Raw genomic sequence first — 16728 nt, forward strand, 5'->3', positions numbered from 1 at the left:
ATAACAAATTTACACGCAAGGAAGTCGTGCAAAAGATTGGTGATAAAATGAAACGGGGGGCTTAGCGGGCAGGCGTCGACGTTTGTGCCACTGCCGAAACGTCGATGCCTACCTCCTGGTTAAACAAGACACCTAAAAAAATTGTTCGTGAACTTGCTCCAGAACTGTATTTTCAAAATGTAAAGTTATGCAATTATTATCCTGTATGTTTATTGCTGCAAAAAATTATAAAATTGGTTTCCTTGGAATTTAGTTGCAGTTTATTTAACTGGGGTCATACAGCTAATTCACCAAGAGAGATGTTTGCCATTGACTCTAATAATGTTTTATGACAATAATGTTTAATATCAAAGGGCCTAAAATAGGGCCTTGTGGGACATATTTTACACCTGCTATATATGATACAGTGTTATTAGCTTTAGCAAATTGACAGCGGTTCTGTAGGTAACGCCGCGGAGCACCAATAACAGTAGACATATACACATAAAAGCGGCATATTCCCAGTAATCCCCCCCCCCCCCCCCCCCCCCCCCCCCCCCCAATTCAATTCCTGGGGAATCCCCCTGCATGTACCATTGGAAGGTCAGAGAAAAAGGTACAAGATAACCCCCAAAACAACTTCTTTTTTTTTGTCTTTAATTAATAAACTATACACATTGCCGAACGCTTACTCTCTGCCCAAATGCAGCTCTAGCGGTCCGAACCAAATGCCGAAGTTTCAGAGCTTTCCGTTTTCTCATTCAAAAGTTCTCAGTGATTTTCTGAAATTTTTCATGGGAAAATGGCGGCCGACAGAGCTCAAAAATACATAAAGCTGAATGGCTACAGTAACCGAAAACGGGCTAAGACGGGCCGCTTCAGCTGGCATACAACTGTAATCTACACCTTTAAGGGAACAAAAAGGGAGTTTCAGAGACTTACACCCATGGTTACACCCTTTCAGTGGTGTTGCATGGATCGCACCCTCGCTTTTAGAGGGATGTCAAAAGCGAGTCGGAATGATGCTACGGAGAAGTGAGGCAAACACCCTCCGTTTTTGAAGGATGTCCGCAATGACCGCACTGATTTATAATTCTTCTGGCTCTGAAAACTTATGATTTTAAAAATTGAGGAAGACATCTTCCGTTCCCTGTTTTGTGCATGACACTCGGAAACATTCATTTTGACTTGAAAAGGCTTAGCTCCCGGCAAAAATTTTGCCATTTATTGAGGCAAATTTGCTAGCCGTAACTCCCTTCAAAATCGGTGTAGTAGCCCTCTTGAAAAAAAAAAAAAAAAAAAAAAAAAAAAATCACGTGAATCTATATAAGAACTGATATAAAATATCCAAAAATACTGATATGTGACATAAGAAACTGGTATGAATTATCCGAAAACCGATAGGTGACATATGAAACTGATATGAAAATACCCCAAAACAGATATGCGACATATGAGAACTGATATGAAACATATGCCAACTACTATGCAGCCTACAAGTTCATCTTAAATAATAACTTATACGGCTTCCATATCAAAATTTGCAATGAGTCCAATAAACATATCTGAAATACATTCATATAAGTTTTTTCAGTACACGACGTGCCGCGTGGAAAAGCAAACACGTGGATTGGAACCGCGGTGGAGCGGCTTGATTTATTGGCTTTCAGATAATTACGGCATAAGCGCTTACGTTTTACAAAGATATTCATCCCCTGAGCCGTTTAAAATAATTTCAGAGGTATGACATCACTGAAAAAAAAATCAACATCTAGAAAATATTATTTCCGTACCTTCAAAACCACCTGTATAAAAGGCGGAAACGCAGAGCTAAGAAGTGCGCTGTCAATTCAAATATACCCCCAAACAATGCTCATTTGCCGATGTTTGTTGTTTGGTTTTATTTGTTTTGTCAATAAGCAGTCAAACAAGACAAGAGTGATTGAACTACTTAAGTACCACTAGAAGAGCTGCAAAGCGCTGGATAAGGAATATGCAGGCAACGTCCCCCGTTTAAAATAACCGCCCATTTTATTGACATCTCTCTCTAATAGGGGGCGCTAGCTGACCTACGAGCAGCTGTGAGCAGAGAGAGCAGCCAGATCCCCTCCATGCCACTCCAGAGCCGTGTGTGCCACTCGGCCCCTCTCTATGAGCATTGAGCAGTAACTGCCTTTTCGTTGTTGGTCTTCGTCGTCGCGGTCGTCGCCTTCTCCGACGAGCTTTTCGACAGGATGAAGTTATTCGACTGTGAACACAATTTTTACGGCATCAAAACTGCCATTACACTCGAAGCGACGAACCAGGTCGTCGAGAGGTGCGTCGTGAACCCGAAAGGTAAGCGGACAACTCCGTACAGGGAGATCGGGTACCAAACTTTTCGGTAGCCCAAATTCGAGCCCGCCCACGTCCACGATTTCATCGTTTATTTTTGTTTAACTAAATACAGTCATCACTTAATTCCTGTTGTGTTTTATATAAAATGTAGACTTCACACATGTTTACTCCGTCCTGTACCGCATTTCTAAAAATGGTGACGCAAGTTAACCCCCATTCATTCGAGCTCGGCCATGACACGTGTAGCTTGCGCGCGATCTCGGCTCCCTCGGTTTGCATAAAAAAAAAAAACGCTTTGTTGCGGGGTACACAAGGGCCGGACATTAATACATGTCGGTAATGAATATCTTAGGACTCTTGATGTGCCGATTGCTTTCTGCGAAGCAGTTTGGTGGAGCGCGTCACCAACACGGAACAATGCGTCCTTGCGTCATGTTGGTGTAAACGCGATAACTAAAAGCTGGGCATGTTCCCCCCTTCTTGTTTTTGCCAGATAAGGTGGTGCCGTTCTTAACACGCCGAAAACTGCCGGTGCTTGAGCTCGACAACGGAACATACCTGTTCAACTCGAATGCCATATGCAGGTAAACGTCCTCGCGCAATTGCTCAAAAAAAAAAAAAAAATAATAATAATAATAAAAAAAAATATATATATATATATGGCACTTTAAACTTTCAGATTTTTATGGGAAAGGAGTGGAAAAAATGAGCTCGACTTATCGGACGAAGAATGGTGCGAGTGGGAGGCTGTCAAATTGCAGGTGAGATTTGCGATTTCGGTGTAACCGACCCCTCTTGACAACTTTGATGAGTTTGCATGCAGATAGTGAATTGACGCACACGTTGCTTTTCCAGCCTGCGGTTGTGACCGTGCTCTTGGAAACGTTGCTGCATGGAAAAGCGGATATTGCTGTAAAAGCGTTGTTGAAGAGTCTCTTGAAATTCCTGGACAGTCACCTGTCGAAACATTCCACGTTATCCAGGGGAACGCAGGTAAAGATGTAACCTTCACCGAAATGGGATGGCTTTGAGTTTGTAACAAGCCACAAAAGCCAATTCAGGAAGTGGGTCACTAGAAAGATATGGGTAGCAAGGTCATGTTTGACTTCTTTAGCTCCTGGTGGATAAGATAATATAGAGTAACATGGAGGGGCCCTTGACTCCCTGGCCCACTTTTCAAAATTCTTGCTGATTTTGTGAATGTTTACATATGCATTTTAGGTATGCAAACGAAAGTACTTAGTTGCGCGTCAATGTAAAATTCTTGATTTCAGTAGTCAGTTTTTTTTGTTTTTTTTAATGTAATGGGAGGTTATGGCTTACCATTGGCTATAAACAAAAATAACAATAATAATTCATTGGTTCAGACTTGCTTGCATTTCACGATATGAATAAATGTAAATAACTTCAGAAACATTCTTGTTATTTTTTATAGCCATTGCTATGTGTCCTTAGACATATAAGTATTGTAGACACAACAGTGACATCAAATATGCATTTTTATTTGTATTTTGCATTGATGCCTTCAGCTTCAGTCAGTGTAAGCTACAATTTTCTTGAATTTTTAGTTTAGGAATTGAGAACAGATTTTTTAAATGTGTTGCCTATCCCTGATACGGTATTAACATATGTACAGTGGTACATTTGTTAATGATACCATAAATTGATTTTTAGGCTGTTTAATGTTTTGCCTTGTATGTTTGCTTTTCTCCACAATACTTTTGCTGTGTTATTTTAAATCAAAGATAGGACCCTTTTCTAATTTGCAGATGCATAAAGGTCAGCATGGAATGGCAAGATTGTGCAAATATCTGGCCAAATTAAAGTTACATTTCCTCTGAATCCAATCATTTGGTCATAAAAATAAATCTGTCAAAAGTCATAATCATTGTAAAGACTTATGAAAGGTGTTGTCAAAGGAATTTATGAGCTTTCTTTATGAAGTAAGGATTTAGAATCTGCATACCTTACTTTGTAGCTCCCTAACATTTCTTTGCTCCCCTCAAAAGCTTTAAAAAAAAAAAATTAAAAACTTGATTTTAGCAGCAGCCATTCTCACTAAATATGTAATTATAAGCTGGAAGTAGGTATTTTGTTTTCACGGCCAAAATAAAAATAAAAATGAGAACATCCAGCTTCTCCTTAAATTAGCACACACAGAAAGTACAGTGAAAAGCAAGACAGTGTGTTTACTTTTGTACTGTTCATAAAGATGTTAGGAAGATATTGTACAAAGACCCACTTTTCACTTTGACAGGAGATGGAATTTGGACAAATGTCATCATGTGGTATTTCTTACCTGAAATTTTACCTCCGTGTAGGGCTTTGGATTCAGCGATGTGATTGTGTGGTCTGCACTGTACCCACTTCGTGCTGAGGGTGCCCTCTTTGCTGGTAACTAGAAGTGCTCTCCAAGCTTCTTTATAACGACAAAGAGCAAATAAAAGGAACATAACACTGAAACCGAAGATCTAGGAGCAAGGTCAAACATAAAACAATGATTTCAAGCTGCAACTCACAATTTTTGGTGCTGAGAAGCAGCAACTCACTTGGCTTGTTTCTGATATTCGAGACAAAAACCCAGTGAACATTGTAAACACTTAAATTTTAGCCGAATGTTGTAATTTGGTTTCATCGATGCCTGATCATAAACTCTCCTGTCCATTTATCGACCTAAGGTGTTTGGCTTGTGACCACCATTTTGTTTAAAATATTTGTTATTTTGTTCCTTTTATAACAGATAACTCTGGTTCTGTGTCTTTACCATTTTAAACAGCTGGGCATAGGGGACTATAGACAAAAAGTCTATAGTCCCCTATGCCTTTTTTGGTGAATACTACTGTCGAAACCGGTTATAACGAAGTCAACGGGAATCGGAAATCACTTCGCTATATCCGCTATTTCGCTATAATCGACTTGGGTTATAACAATGTGCAAAAGGGAATCGGAAATCGTGATCGCTTTGCTGTAGCCGCTGTTTCGTTATAACCGACTTCGTTATAACTGGTCTCAACAGTATAGATCCTGCACATACAAGAGCATATAAAGATCATTGTAAAACATTAAAAAAAAAACAAAAAAAAACCCTGAGAAAGCAGGTGATACCTATCTTACGGAAAACACTTGGAACTATGGGATAGAGTTTAAGGACAAAATCAATATACTGAAGGTTCATGCTGCCCTTTTGGAAGCCAACTTTAACTTTGGAAATAGAGGCTGGGAAATTCAAGCAATCCCAGCACCTGTGTCTTAGTTTGAAAGCTCTCCAACTTTACCAATGTATGAACTCTGAAAATTCAGAAACCTACAAATAGGCTCTTGAGCTAAGATATTTTTAGTCTTATCTAGCTAAGTAAGACACTGTCATATATATTTCTGATTTCAGAGTTAGTAGCACCATTCAGGCCTCTGGTGTCGTGGTTTGAAAAGCTGGAGAAGAATGAGTGTTTTGTGACAGGAGCCAGGCACATTCTCTCCAAGAGTGATTCTGCTGCCTTCAAAGTGAGTGCAAGTCCCATTCCTCCATGATAACTACTCATTCCAGATACTGTTTTTTTGTTTAACCTAGGAACCAAACATTTTGCATTTGGACAAATCAATATAGATGTGTTTAGATTACTTTGAAAGGCTAAAGAGCATTTATTTCCCGCTTGGCACCTTTTTTTTTTTTTGTAATGTGGGAAATGCCCAATTTGAGAAATAATGCACAGTGTGTACTTTGTTTGATTGCAATTCCTATTTTGGAGGTGAAACAAAATTGCAAAGATTGCAACTCAGTTATCTCCAAATTAGTGTTATTGCAGAAATGTTATTCTTTTAAATGTTTATTCTGCAAACTTCTATCAGCTTGTTCATCTTCAAGAGCCTTGCTTATGACATTGATCCAAATTAGGGCTGGGAAATTGATCAATTAACCTTCTAATTAATCAGTTAATACTTTGATCACAATAAACTTTATTTAAATGGTTAATCGGTTGAGTTTAAAATTGGACATTTCGTGGAGAAAGTGAAAACACTAGCTTTACTATTAGGGCACATTTATGTATTTAGGAGGCAGCATTATTGTATCCCACAGAGAAATGCTTTAGCATTCCCTATAAATAAAATCCAAATTGGTTATCAGGTTTAAAAATAATGTAAATTTTTTTTATTTTTAAAGTGGTTTGCCTATGTTTTCTTAGCGTTCAAGTTTCAAATGAGGTGGCGCATTTCGAAATGGATCACGTAGCAAGAAATAGAAAAGAAGGGCAATTTTGGCAGTCTTTAGATACTATGCCTGAAAGTCAATGCAACCGATTAATCAATGAATTAATGGACTAAGGTTTAGTTATTGATGGGGTTAAAATTTTGATCAATGCCCAGCCCTTATCCAAATAGGATACAACCCCCGATTTTTCTGTAGATTCCTCATTCAGGATGGTAGTGTTTATTGGGTGATTTCATCGTACATAAATTAAACATTGATTTTAAAATTGCTACAATATTTTTCTTCATAGTGACTGTTAAAAAAAAATTTCTCAAACAAAAGAGCCCCTTTAGTTCACTCTGAGAAATTAAATTTTTGCCTTCTACTGCAGGAATCTTTAACATGCCTGACCACAAGTCTGCCCCAAGCACCTTCCTCTAAACCAGCAGCTGCATCTCCGGTGAAAGTGACATCTCCGGTGAAGCTGACATCTCCGGTGAAGCTGACATCTCCGGTGAAGCTGACATCTCCAATGAAGGTGAAAGCGAAAGTTGAGGCCAATGGTGAAGCCAGTCCAGAAATAAAGCTAGAAGTAAGTTCTTTGTATTTTTGTTTTAGACATTGAAATTGATCAGTTAGCTTTGGGTTTTGCTTGGAGTAACTTGTTTTGACCTGTTTGTTATTGTCCAATAATACTTCTGGCATTAGGGCTCTAATCTCCAGGTGCTGTCGAGGAATCTCCTTGACGGTCCCTGGAGCATGCGGAGTGGAATCCGACCTCTCGCCAAGCCTTAGTGAAATGTATTCTGCCACTTCTGACATTCTTTTTTCAAGTTTTAGTTGCCAGTTTGTGCTGCTTTCATGCCTAGACTCTCTCTAGCTTGGAGACGATTTTGAGCTGTATTTAGAAAAGGGTGTTTTCAAACACTCTAGAACCTGGCAATGAGCTCAATCTTTTTATACAGTTCTATGAGGCTTATTAGTTTGTATAAAAGTAAATCAAGAAAACCGAAACTGATGTTCGGATTTCCCGCCCTGCAACCTCTCTTAAAATTGAGGTGACGTCAACGGGGAACAGTCGGTTTCGGTAGAATTTACTTGTCATAAGCGTAAATGGTGCTGTGAGCTGTAACAATGCTTGGTGGTTTGAGGGCGTTGTACCGCGTCGCGACCACATAGAGATCGATGATTGCGATTGCGAGTTGCCAGGACATTCGTGATTCGATGTCGCTTGCCAAGCTACTCCTTGAATTGGTTGCCCCACTTTACAGGAAGCATGGCTGACCCAGTGACTAGTGGCCATTTGTCGACGCAATGCAGTCAAACGCATTTAAATGCGTCTGTCTGTACGGACCTTATTTTTTGTTGGCATCGTTGATTGCTAATCGTGTTGCGAGCTGTGCTGTTGCGTTACGAAGAGCAATAATTCTTGCATGTCGCTGTTATGCACCAATTGAGACAGAACACCGTAACAGGCTTAACGTGGACACCATCAACTTTATTAATCCAAGACGTGATACAAGTATGGTCCTGCTCAAGGAAGCTCGGCGTAAAAGCGATGGAGTCTTGGGCTTGCACAGGGGCATTTATTGATGTCCTCGTTCCCACACATTCGTGCACAAATCTTCAGTTTTGAAGGTGCAAGTGCAGAAAGGTTTTGTTAGTTGAAAGGCTGGTTGGGATGTGCAGGAACTGCCATATCGTCTTCATGGTCCCTTTAAGAGGGGTTTCACTAGATGTAACCTAGACTGTGGATGCAATAAAAGCTTAGGAGATTATGAAGATGTATTATTGGCTAAAACCCCCAAGTTCATTTGTGTAGCAGTTGGTATTTCTAGAGTGTTCTATATCGTAGACATGAAGGCCACATGAGACTCAAAGGTATATATGAGAGCAAGATGTTTCTTACGTTGTAGAGTAAAATTTCACCTCTTTTTTTTCTTTTATATATTTGAATAACGCGCTCTGGCCTGAACACATATGGTGCCATTGCTATTTATTCTAGAGAAATAACTGTGTTTTATATTCATTCTCTCTGAAGGAAGAAAAAGAGCTGAGTGCTGCTGAGGTTGGAAAAGCCTTTTTGGCCTGGAATGATCCAAAGAACCTGGCAAAAGAGCTCAAGAAAAAGCCTTGTCCCATGTATGTGCATTTAGTTTGACTTTTAATATTCTTCGAGCACAGAAAATTTGTTTGATTTTGGTTTTGCTCGCATTTCTTTCTAAAACAAGTCACTAATTTCTGTGTGAAGCCCCTTCTCCATATTCTTAAGTAATGTCATAGGTCTCTGTGTGAATAAATATTTCCCTCAAAATTATAAATTGTTGTTTCTTAATTATTGGAAAAGAGTTGTAAAAAGCAAAGATGATACTTGTTTTCTGTTCCAGCCTGCCAAAAAAAGGGGAAAGGAATGTTTTGATCACAAGCGCCCTGCCATATGTCAACAACGTGCCTCACCTTGGAAACATTGTGGGCTCCGTGTTAAGTGCGGATGTCTTTGCAAGGTAACAACAAGTTCCACCCTTGCTCCAGTTGTGCTTTTGTGGCTTGGCCCATGTCTCCGAAGCTTGCATGCTGATCTCCCGAACTGGTCCTTTGTGCAATAACAGGTACTGCAGACTCAGGAATTGGAACACGCTGTACGTATGTGGCACTGACGAGTATGGCACAGCCACGGAAACCAAGGCCCTGGAAATGGGCATTACTCCCAGAGAAATCTGCGACCGTTTCAACAAGCTTCATGCGGACATTTACAAGTGGTTCAACATCTCCTTTGATCACTTCGGAAGGACCACCACGGAGCAACAGACCAAGTGAGAACGGGGATATTGATTTTGAACTAGCTTATAGTTTCAAGCTTTGATGTTATGGAAGGTGGGTTGTTATGGAAATTTAATGATGTTTCTTTGGTAATGTGGGCTCACATCTATAAGATAGGAAGGTAGTTACTAAGCTGTGGTTGTGTTACCTCATGTTCTCGTTCACATGGCCTAGTCTGTTATTAAAAAATAAATGAAAAATTAGTTAAATTAGGTTGGGGTCAGTTTTGAGCCGGAAGTTTTTGTTTTGTATGGAGGGTTTTAGGGAAACTGTTTATCAGACTTGTTGGGGATTTACTTGTCATTGTGAGCACTCTTAAAGTCAACATTTTGACGAAGAACTTGCTGCCCAATTTGCCTGACAGTGACAGTGGATAACCATTTCGTTGCCTTAAAACAGTGGAAAGTGAAGTTTATAAATTCAGCTTGTCAGAACCCTTTCCTGCACCCATATGTGTAATATATTTATGCTCTTTGCATCATCATCTCTTGCACTACTAGTTCTTTCTGTAACTCACTCTATATGAAGTTGCTTCTCATTTCAGGATTGCCCAAGATATCTTCTTGAAACTGCACAAGAACCAGTACATGCGTGAAGAAGTAGTTGAACAGCTCTTCTGCAACCGCTGTGAAAGGTTAGATTTCATGCTTCCTGCATGACGCCGAGCTAGAATTCGGCTTCTATCGACACGACTGTGTATGTAGCCGCACTCACGCGAATGTGCGCTTTCTGCAGGTTTCTGGCTGACAGGTTTGTGGAGGGCACCTGCCCCTTCTGTGCATATGAGGACGCCCGGGGCGACCAGTGCGACCTCTGCTCCAAACTCATCAACCCTACCGAGCTTAAGCAAGCACGCTGCAAGCTCTGTAAGGAACCCCCAGTCCTCAAGACGTCCAGACACCTCTTCTTAGACCTGCCCAAGGTGCAGTGCTCGCCCTTCTCATTCTAGGTCTCGAAGATTCGTCCAATTAATTAAGTACCAAAGTTTTTGATCTACAAGTCGCACTCCCTATAAACGGTTGTTTTCACAAAAAGTTGGTGTAGTATAAGTAGACTGTATTTTTTCCGGTTTTAACCGAAAAACACCGATAAACATCCACCGGTGTCGAAAATACAAAATCGGTTAAAACCAAAAAACACCGTTTCTTTTAAAAATATTTTTGATCAAGCACTGGTTTTCTTTTCACCGAAAAAGTCCTGAATACCTCCCAGTTTTAACCAAAAAACCCCCCAAAAACACGCCAATGACAAAAATAAAAATCGTTCAAAACAAAAAAAAACACCGGTTTCTAAACAATTTTTTTTAGCAATATGTTTTTTCTTCTTTTTCACAAAAAAGGTATGTTTTACGCAAGCATCCATCAAACACATTATGTTTCCCGGAATCATGCACTTTACCTGTCTTTCTTTTGTGACCGACGTGGTCTTGGACTCTTGGAAGACACTAGCTTTGTTCCCATGTTTTTCACTATCAGTGGCCCGAGAGGCCAGTCACAGCTGGCCAATAGCTGTCCCTGTTCGATGTGGGAAAAGGGCAGGCTTTCAACATGGAGTCAGGCACGCAAAAAGCCCTTTATTCACTTCTTCCTTTTCCCTCGTGTCGGCCAAACCGATACGAGAGGTGAATTACCTCACACATCTCCCCTACTAAGTCTCACACCAACAACCAATCACACATCTCCCCTCCTAAGTCTCACAACAAACACTCACCCCTTTCTCCCTCTAAGTCACACCTGCATCGTTCATTGTTCTTGATACCTCTTTGGTGCTCGAACACATCTTCCACTTTTTGTGTGAACGTGGCCGCCATCGGCGCAATGAGGCCCAGCCTCTGGTGAATCAGCATCGGCTTCTCGCACATTCTCGGGTACCTGTAGTTCTGATCCAGAAGCCTGACTGGGTAAGGGAATCAGGTGTGTTCTGTTTCTGCAGATAGAGTCTCCGGCGTCAGTGTCGATCCAGTATGATCTGGGTTCATTTGCACTGCTTTGGGCTACTCCTTGTCGTTGCAGGTCGACTACCCACACGTCAGTTCCCTCGTCCAAGTCGACTAAGTCTCGGACGCCATGCCGGCAGTCGAAGTCTTCTTTTTGTTTCTGTCGCTGAGACATTTCAAATTTTCTTACGTTGTTGAGATCTGGAAGGCAGGGAACGAGGCGGCTAGACGAGACTGGGAGATTTGTTCGTAACCTCCTGCCCATCAGAAGTTCTGCCGGACTGTATCCATTTTTCAATGGACTCGTTCTGTAAGCGAGTAGGGTCTTGTACGGGTCTTCTGTTTTCTTCAGGGACGACTTTATTATTTTGTCCGCAGCTTCGCAGCTTCGCTGCCATTCCATTGCTTTGAGGGTACCTTGGACTGGAAGTGATGTGGCGAAAACCGTAATCTTTTGCGAATTCATCAAATTCGCGATTAGCGAACTGGGGTCCGTTGTCGGATACCACCACGTCCGGTATCCCATGCCTCGCAATAATAGACTTGCAATGGGTGATCACAGTTCTCGATGAGAGACCACCAAGGCGGACCAGTTCTGGGTACCCTCAGTTATGATTAGCCACCAGGCTCCTTCCCAGAAGAACAAATCCATCGCTATTCTTTCCCAGGGATGCTGTGGGAATTCTGTTTGCAGAAGAGGCATTTTGCGGTTGACACTCTGTTTGAGGCATACGTGACAGTTTTTGATGAGCCGCTCAATATCAGAGTCAATTCTAGGCCACCAAACAGAATCCCTTGCTCGTCCTTTGCATTTGTCTATCCCGAAATGACCTTCATGAAGTTGGCGAAGGACGGTGTCGCGCATTTTCTCAGGGATTATCACTCTAGAGGTACGAACCATTACGTCGTCAACGAGTGGGATGTTGTCTTTATCTTCCCAATAGGGTTTGAGCTCTTGCTCGAGATCTCTTCTTCTTGGCCACCCTGTTAGAATGAGTTGACGAAGCCGCGCGCATACTCCGTCTTTCTGTTGTTCACTGGCGACCTGCTGAACACTGTATGACGTCAGCGGCATAGAGGAGACGATTTGTTTGATGTAGCCATCGATCTCATTTTCGAGGTCGAAAGGCTCCGATTGTGAAATAGGAGACCTTGACAGAGCATCGGCTGCCGTTAGATCCTTGCCGGGGACATAGACGATGGCATACGTGAAACGCATGAGTCGCATGCGCATTCTTTGTAACCTTGGTGTCAAGTCATCGAGTGCTTTGGACCCAAAAAGTGAGATGAGAGGCTTGTGATCAGTTTCGAGAGTGAAGACTCTTCCTACAAGGTAGTCTCGAAACTTTTCACTGGCCCACACGAGTGATAAGCCTTCTTTTTCTATTTGTGCATATCAACGTTCGGTCTCTGTCATAAGCCTTGACGCGTAGGCAATTACCTTGAACCGTTGTCCCTCGTTCTGGCGCAAGACAGCACCTAGTCCGTATGCTGATGCGTCTGCACTTACAACGGTTTCTTTCATGGGATCATAGATACCCAAAACTGGGTCTGAAGAAAGCATAGCTTTCCACTGGTCAAATGCAAGCTGTTGAGGTTGGTTCCACACAAAATCATGTTTTGTGCTTAACATCGATGACAGTGGTTCCAAGACCTGTGCACCATTGGGGACAAAACGTGCAAGATACGTAGCCATTCCCATGATGCGGCGTAACTCCTTTTTTGATGTGGGACTTGGCATTTGCAGAATAGCAGGCAGCTTTGCTGGATCCGGACGAACCAGATTGTTCTCGATCAGGTGTCCTAAAAAGGAAATCTTCGTAAGGCTGAAGAGACATTTCTCTTTGTTTAGCGTGATCCCAGCTTGAGTGAGGCGCTCCAGTACTGTTCTTAGACGACCATCGTGTTGATCTTGTGTGGACCCCCAAATTAGGACGTCGTCCATAAGCATGCAACTTCTTCTAGTCCTAAAAGAACATTGGCCATCCTCCTTTGAAAATGTTCTGGCGCCGAAGAAATTCCAAACGGCAGCCTGTTAAAACAGAACCTGCCAAAAGGTGTTATAAATGTCGTCAGGGTTTTACTGTCCTTGCTTAAAGGTATTTGCCAAAACCCTGAGTTGGCGTCAATCTTCGAGAAAACAGTTGCTTTCTGGAGCATTCCCAAAGTGTGTTCTACTGATGGAATCGGATGCCATTCCCTCTGGACGTACTTGTTCAGTTGTGTAAAGTCAACGCAGATACGTATGGCTCCTGAGGGGTTAGGAACCACTACCATCGGTGCACACCACGCCACTGGTTCTGTCACTGGTGAAATTACTCCGAGTTGTTGCATCCTCTCCAGCTCCATTTTTGTCTTGTTGAAAAGAGGCAGGGGCACCCTGCGAGGCGATGTCAGGGCAAAGGCCGTTGCATCAGGTGCTAGCTTTATCTCGTAGTCTCCTTTCATAGTGCCGAGCCCTTCAAAAAGACAGGGAAACTCCTCCTCGGGGCAGAGGCTCCGCACCTGGCAAATCTCTGGGAGAACCTTGAGCTTTTCTATAGCTGGCCTTCCAAGAAGCGGTGTTTTGAGGCCTCGGAGGACGTAAACTTCCTCTTCGTTCCTGTAGTTTTTGAATGAGAGGTTCAGGTTTGCAACGCCTAAGACGTGAAGTCGTCTTCCGTCGGGCCCCTGAAGCTGGCGTCTCGGCGGGTTTAGAGTAGGGTCTTTGAAGAGACTCCTAAAAAAGTCTTAGGGGATTACTGTTTCGTCTGCCCCGGTGTCTACCTTGAATAGTACTGGGTGGTTCTCAACCAGTATCATTAGTTCCCACTTTGAAGTTTGGGTGTTTGACGTTGTGCCGAGGAATCCTGGCTCTTGAGCGTCGTTTCTTGTTTGGATAGCTGGACCTGAGGCCGTCATCAAATGTCCTTTTGAGAAAAATCCTTCTTCTTGCTCGGTGACATTCCTGAGAGAAGACGTCGACCGACAAACTGTCATTAAGTGTCCTCTTTTTCCACAACCTCTGCACACCGCGTCTTTTGCTGGACAACTTGCCCGAGAGTGTGTTGCGTGTCCGCACCAGGTGCAGGATCGTTCTGGATTTTTGGCGTCATGCTGGTGACGTTTTGACAAAGTCCTATCCCAAGCGACCGCAGCCTTTTGTGGCACTGTAAATGATCTGCTAGTGCGAACGTGGTGTACTGACTCTGGGCTTTCTGTGGGACGTAGCTCTTTCTGTTGTGTTCGGACTGTTTCATGTTGACGGGCGATCATGAGCGCCTTCATCAAGTCTAACGACGAGTCCAACTAAAGTTTTTCTGAAACTTTCTTGTCCTGCAGGCCTACTACCAAGCGGTCTATGATTAGTTCTTCTCCGAGTTTGCCGAAGTTGCACGTGTCGGCTAACGTGTGCAGGGCCGTTGAAAATTCCTCCACTGATTCACTCTCCCCTTGTGTTCGGGTGTTGGATCGTGCTCTTTCATAGATTATGTTGCGTTTTGGAAAAAAGTAGGCTTCGTAGTGGGCTAGCACGACATCGAACTTCTTGGCGTTTTCTCTACTTAGCTTGAAAGTGTTGAAGATATCTTCCGCTTGAGTGCCCATCAAATAGACGAGCGTGTCAACTTGTCTTCGGCTGCATCTTGCAATCCAGAGGCTGTGCGGTACCGAAGAAAACGTTTCTTCCATGAGGGCCATTCATAAGGAGTGGTGAAGGAAAAAGGCTCACGCGGATCTATCTGGAACGATGCCATGGCGTACCTGGTGTCCAATTTCGTACCTTGAGGTTGACCCGAGATATTGCCCGTAGCAGCCGCTTTAGCGGTCGCTTCGGCGTCTGAAGAGGAGCCGGTTGGTTTGCGAGCTGACGGGTTAAAACAGGTAGTATTCCGATCCCACTTCTGACACCATGTTCGATGTGGGAAAAGGGCAAGCTTTCAACATGGAGTCAGGCATGCAAAAAGCCCTTTATTCACTTCTTCCCCTTCCCTCGTATCGGCCAAACCGATACGAGAGGTGAATTACCTCACACAGTCCCAAGCCTCGTGGGACTTTTTGGGACTTCACATGTCCACCGCAAATGTTGAGCGGGCATCCTCGAAATTGCGCGTCGTCAACAGGAAGGAGCGGGCGTCAGTGACAGGCACGAGCCTAGGAATGTATGCATGCATATGCTACAATAATCAAGTGTGAAAGAGGTTGTGTAAAAGATGTAAATAAAATTTGGAATTTTTTTTTCTTTAGCGGTGGTTTACATTCACACTTTTTCCCCCCAATAATCACCGTTTTTAGCGTCTGCACGAGAGAATTCACCGAAAAGCACCGGTATTGGTGAAATAAATAAACACCGATAAACATTCACCAATTTTTGTCGTAAATAAACACCCTAAAGTATACACCCGAAGTAGTATAAGTCATACTTTCACAAAAAAGTATGACTCGTACACCTTTTCTTGTACTGTCGGCGCGGCAAAACTGCACTGATAAGCTCGCATGTTTGTATTGTGATGTCAATATGCTGTGAAATGTCATTCTGCCTGGATATTGCAAGCACCAAAACGTGGGGCTTGCTCGTTTTATCTTAGGTTCTGAAAATGCATTGAATTGAGGTGCTACTTAGAATAACCCCGACACGAGTTAGTGAGGCCGTTCTTAGGGTGTCCGCATAATGTCTTTTACTCTCTAAAATTATCTGCGTTTGGACACATTAGCGCTTGTCTAATCGGTGGTCTCAACACACATACATTGCACTAAAGGCTAGTGGCACGAGGCTGTAAGCTTGTAGTGCCCAAACCAGGTGATCGCAGGTGTGACTGGCTCTGTACATGTGTGCATCTGTGTGCTCTTGCAGCTGGAGCCGGCCTTTGGGGAGTGGTACAGGAAAAAGACTGAGGGGGACGAGTGGACGCAGACTGCGAAGGTGATAACGCATGCCTGGGTCAGAGACGGCCTCAAGCCCCGCTGCATCACCCGGGACCTCAAGTGGGGCACTCCTGTGCCACTCCACGACTACAAGGACAAGGTGACCTCTTGTGCCGCCTTTCTCACTTGGGGTGTGGCATTGAATCACTGATACAAAAGAGTCATAATACGTACGACCGATTGGCTGGTTCTGCCCTAGTTGTCAGGGAATGTGGCTGTGGCAAGTCGATTGCTGCTTTTGTGTGTGCTCATGGCTGTAGAAGTTATTGCTTGTAATTGAGGGCTTTTCTACTTATGTTTTAAAGGGACAGTTACACCCACCCAAACATTTATAGCTTTTTGCCAGGCGATTTAATATGGTGTCGGAAGACTGCCCAGTCAATATTTTGCTACAGAGTCGCATATATTTTTAACGAAGGCAAAAAATGCAACTACTCTAAACTGAAAGAGCACGGAGTAATGCAACATGTCTACCAGATAGGAGGGAGAAAAATAGAGGAGGAGAGAGTCTCTGGAAGTCACGTAACTACACACAACCACATTTATTTATTTATTTAGTTTTTTGGTT

The 16728-nt window shown here is 42.8% G+C and overlaps 1 protein-coding gene across 1 annotated transcript in view; it reads left to right on the plus strand.

Moving 5' to 3' along the window:
* The first annotated feature begins 2056 nt into the window (after positions 1-2056).
* LOC8027105 (methionine--tRNA ligase, cytoplasmic) overlaps positions 2057-16728 on the plus strand; it is a 39083-nt gene continuing 24411 nt past the window's right edge. The window contains exons 1-13 of the mRNA XM_029990976.4: positions 2057-2316; positions 2810-2900; positions 2996-3077; positions 3172-3309; positions 4638-4710; positions 5702-5817; positions 6894-7094; positions 8544-8644; positions 8890-9006; positions 9112-9315; positions 9867-9956; positions 10058-10244; positions 16090-16260. Coding sequence (XP_029846836.2) covers positions 2214-2316; positions 2810-2900; positions 2996-3077; positions 3172-3309; positions 4638-4710; positions 5702-5817; positions 6894-7094; positions 8544-8644; positions 8890-9006; positions 9112-9315; positions 9867-9956; positions 10058-10244; positions 16090-16260 — 1674 coding nt within the window. The 5' untranslated portion in view covers positions 2057-2213. The remainder of the gene's footprint in view (positions 2317-2809; positions 2901-2995; positions 3078-3171; positions 3310-4637; positions 4711-5701; positions 5818-6893; positions 7095-8543; positions 8645-8889; positions 9007-9111; positions 9316-9866; positions 9957-10057; positions 10245-16089; positions 16261-16728) is intronic.

This window comes from Ixodes scapularis, unplaced genomic scaffold (assembly GCF_016920785.2).
Source record: "Ixodes scapularis isolate PalLabHiFi unplaced genomic scaffold, ASM1692078v2 PGA_scaffold0__279_contigs__length_252992795, whole genome shotgun sequence".
NCBI classification, from domain to species: Eukaryota; Metazoa; Arthropoda; class Arachnida; order Ixodida; family Ixodidae; genus Ixodes; species Ixodes scapularis.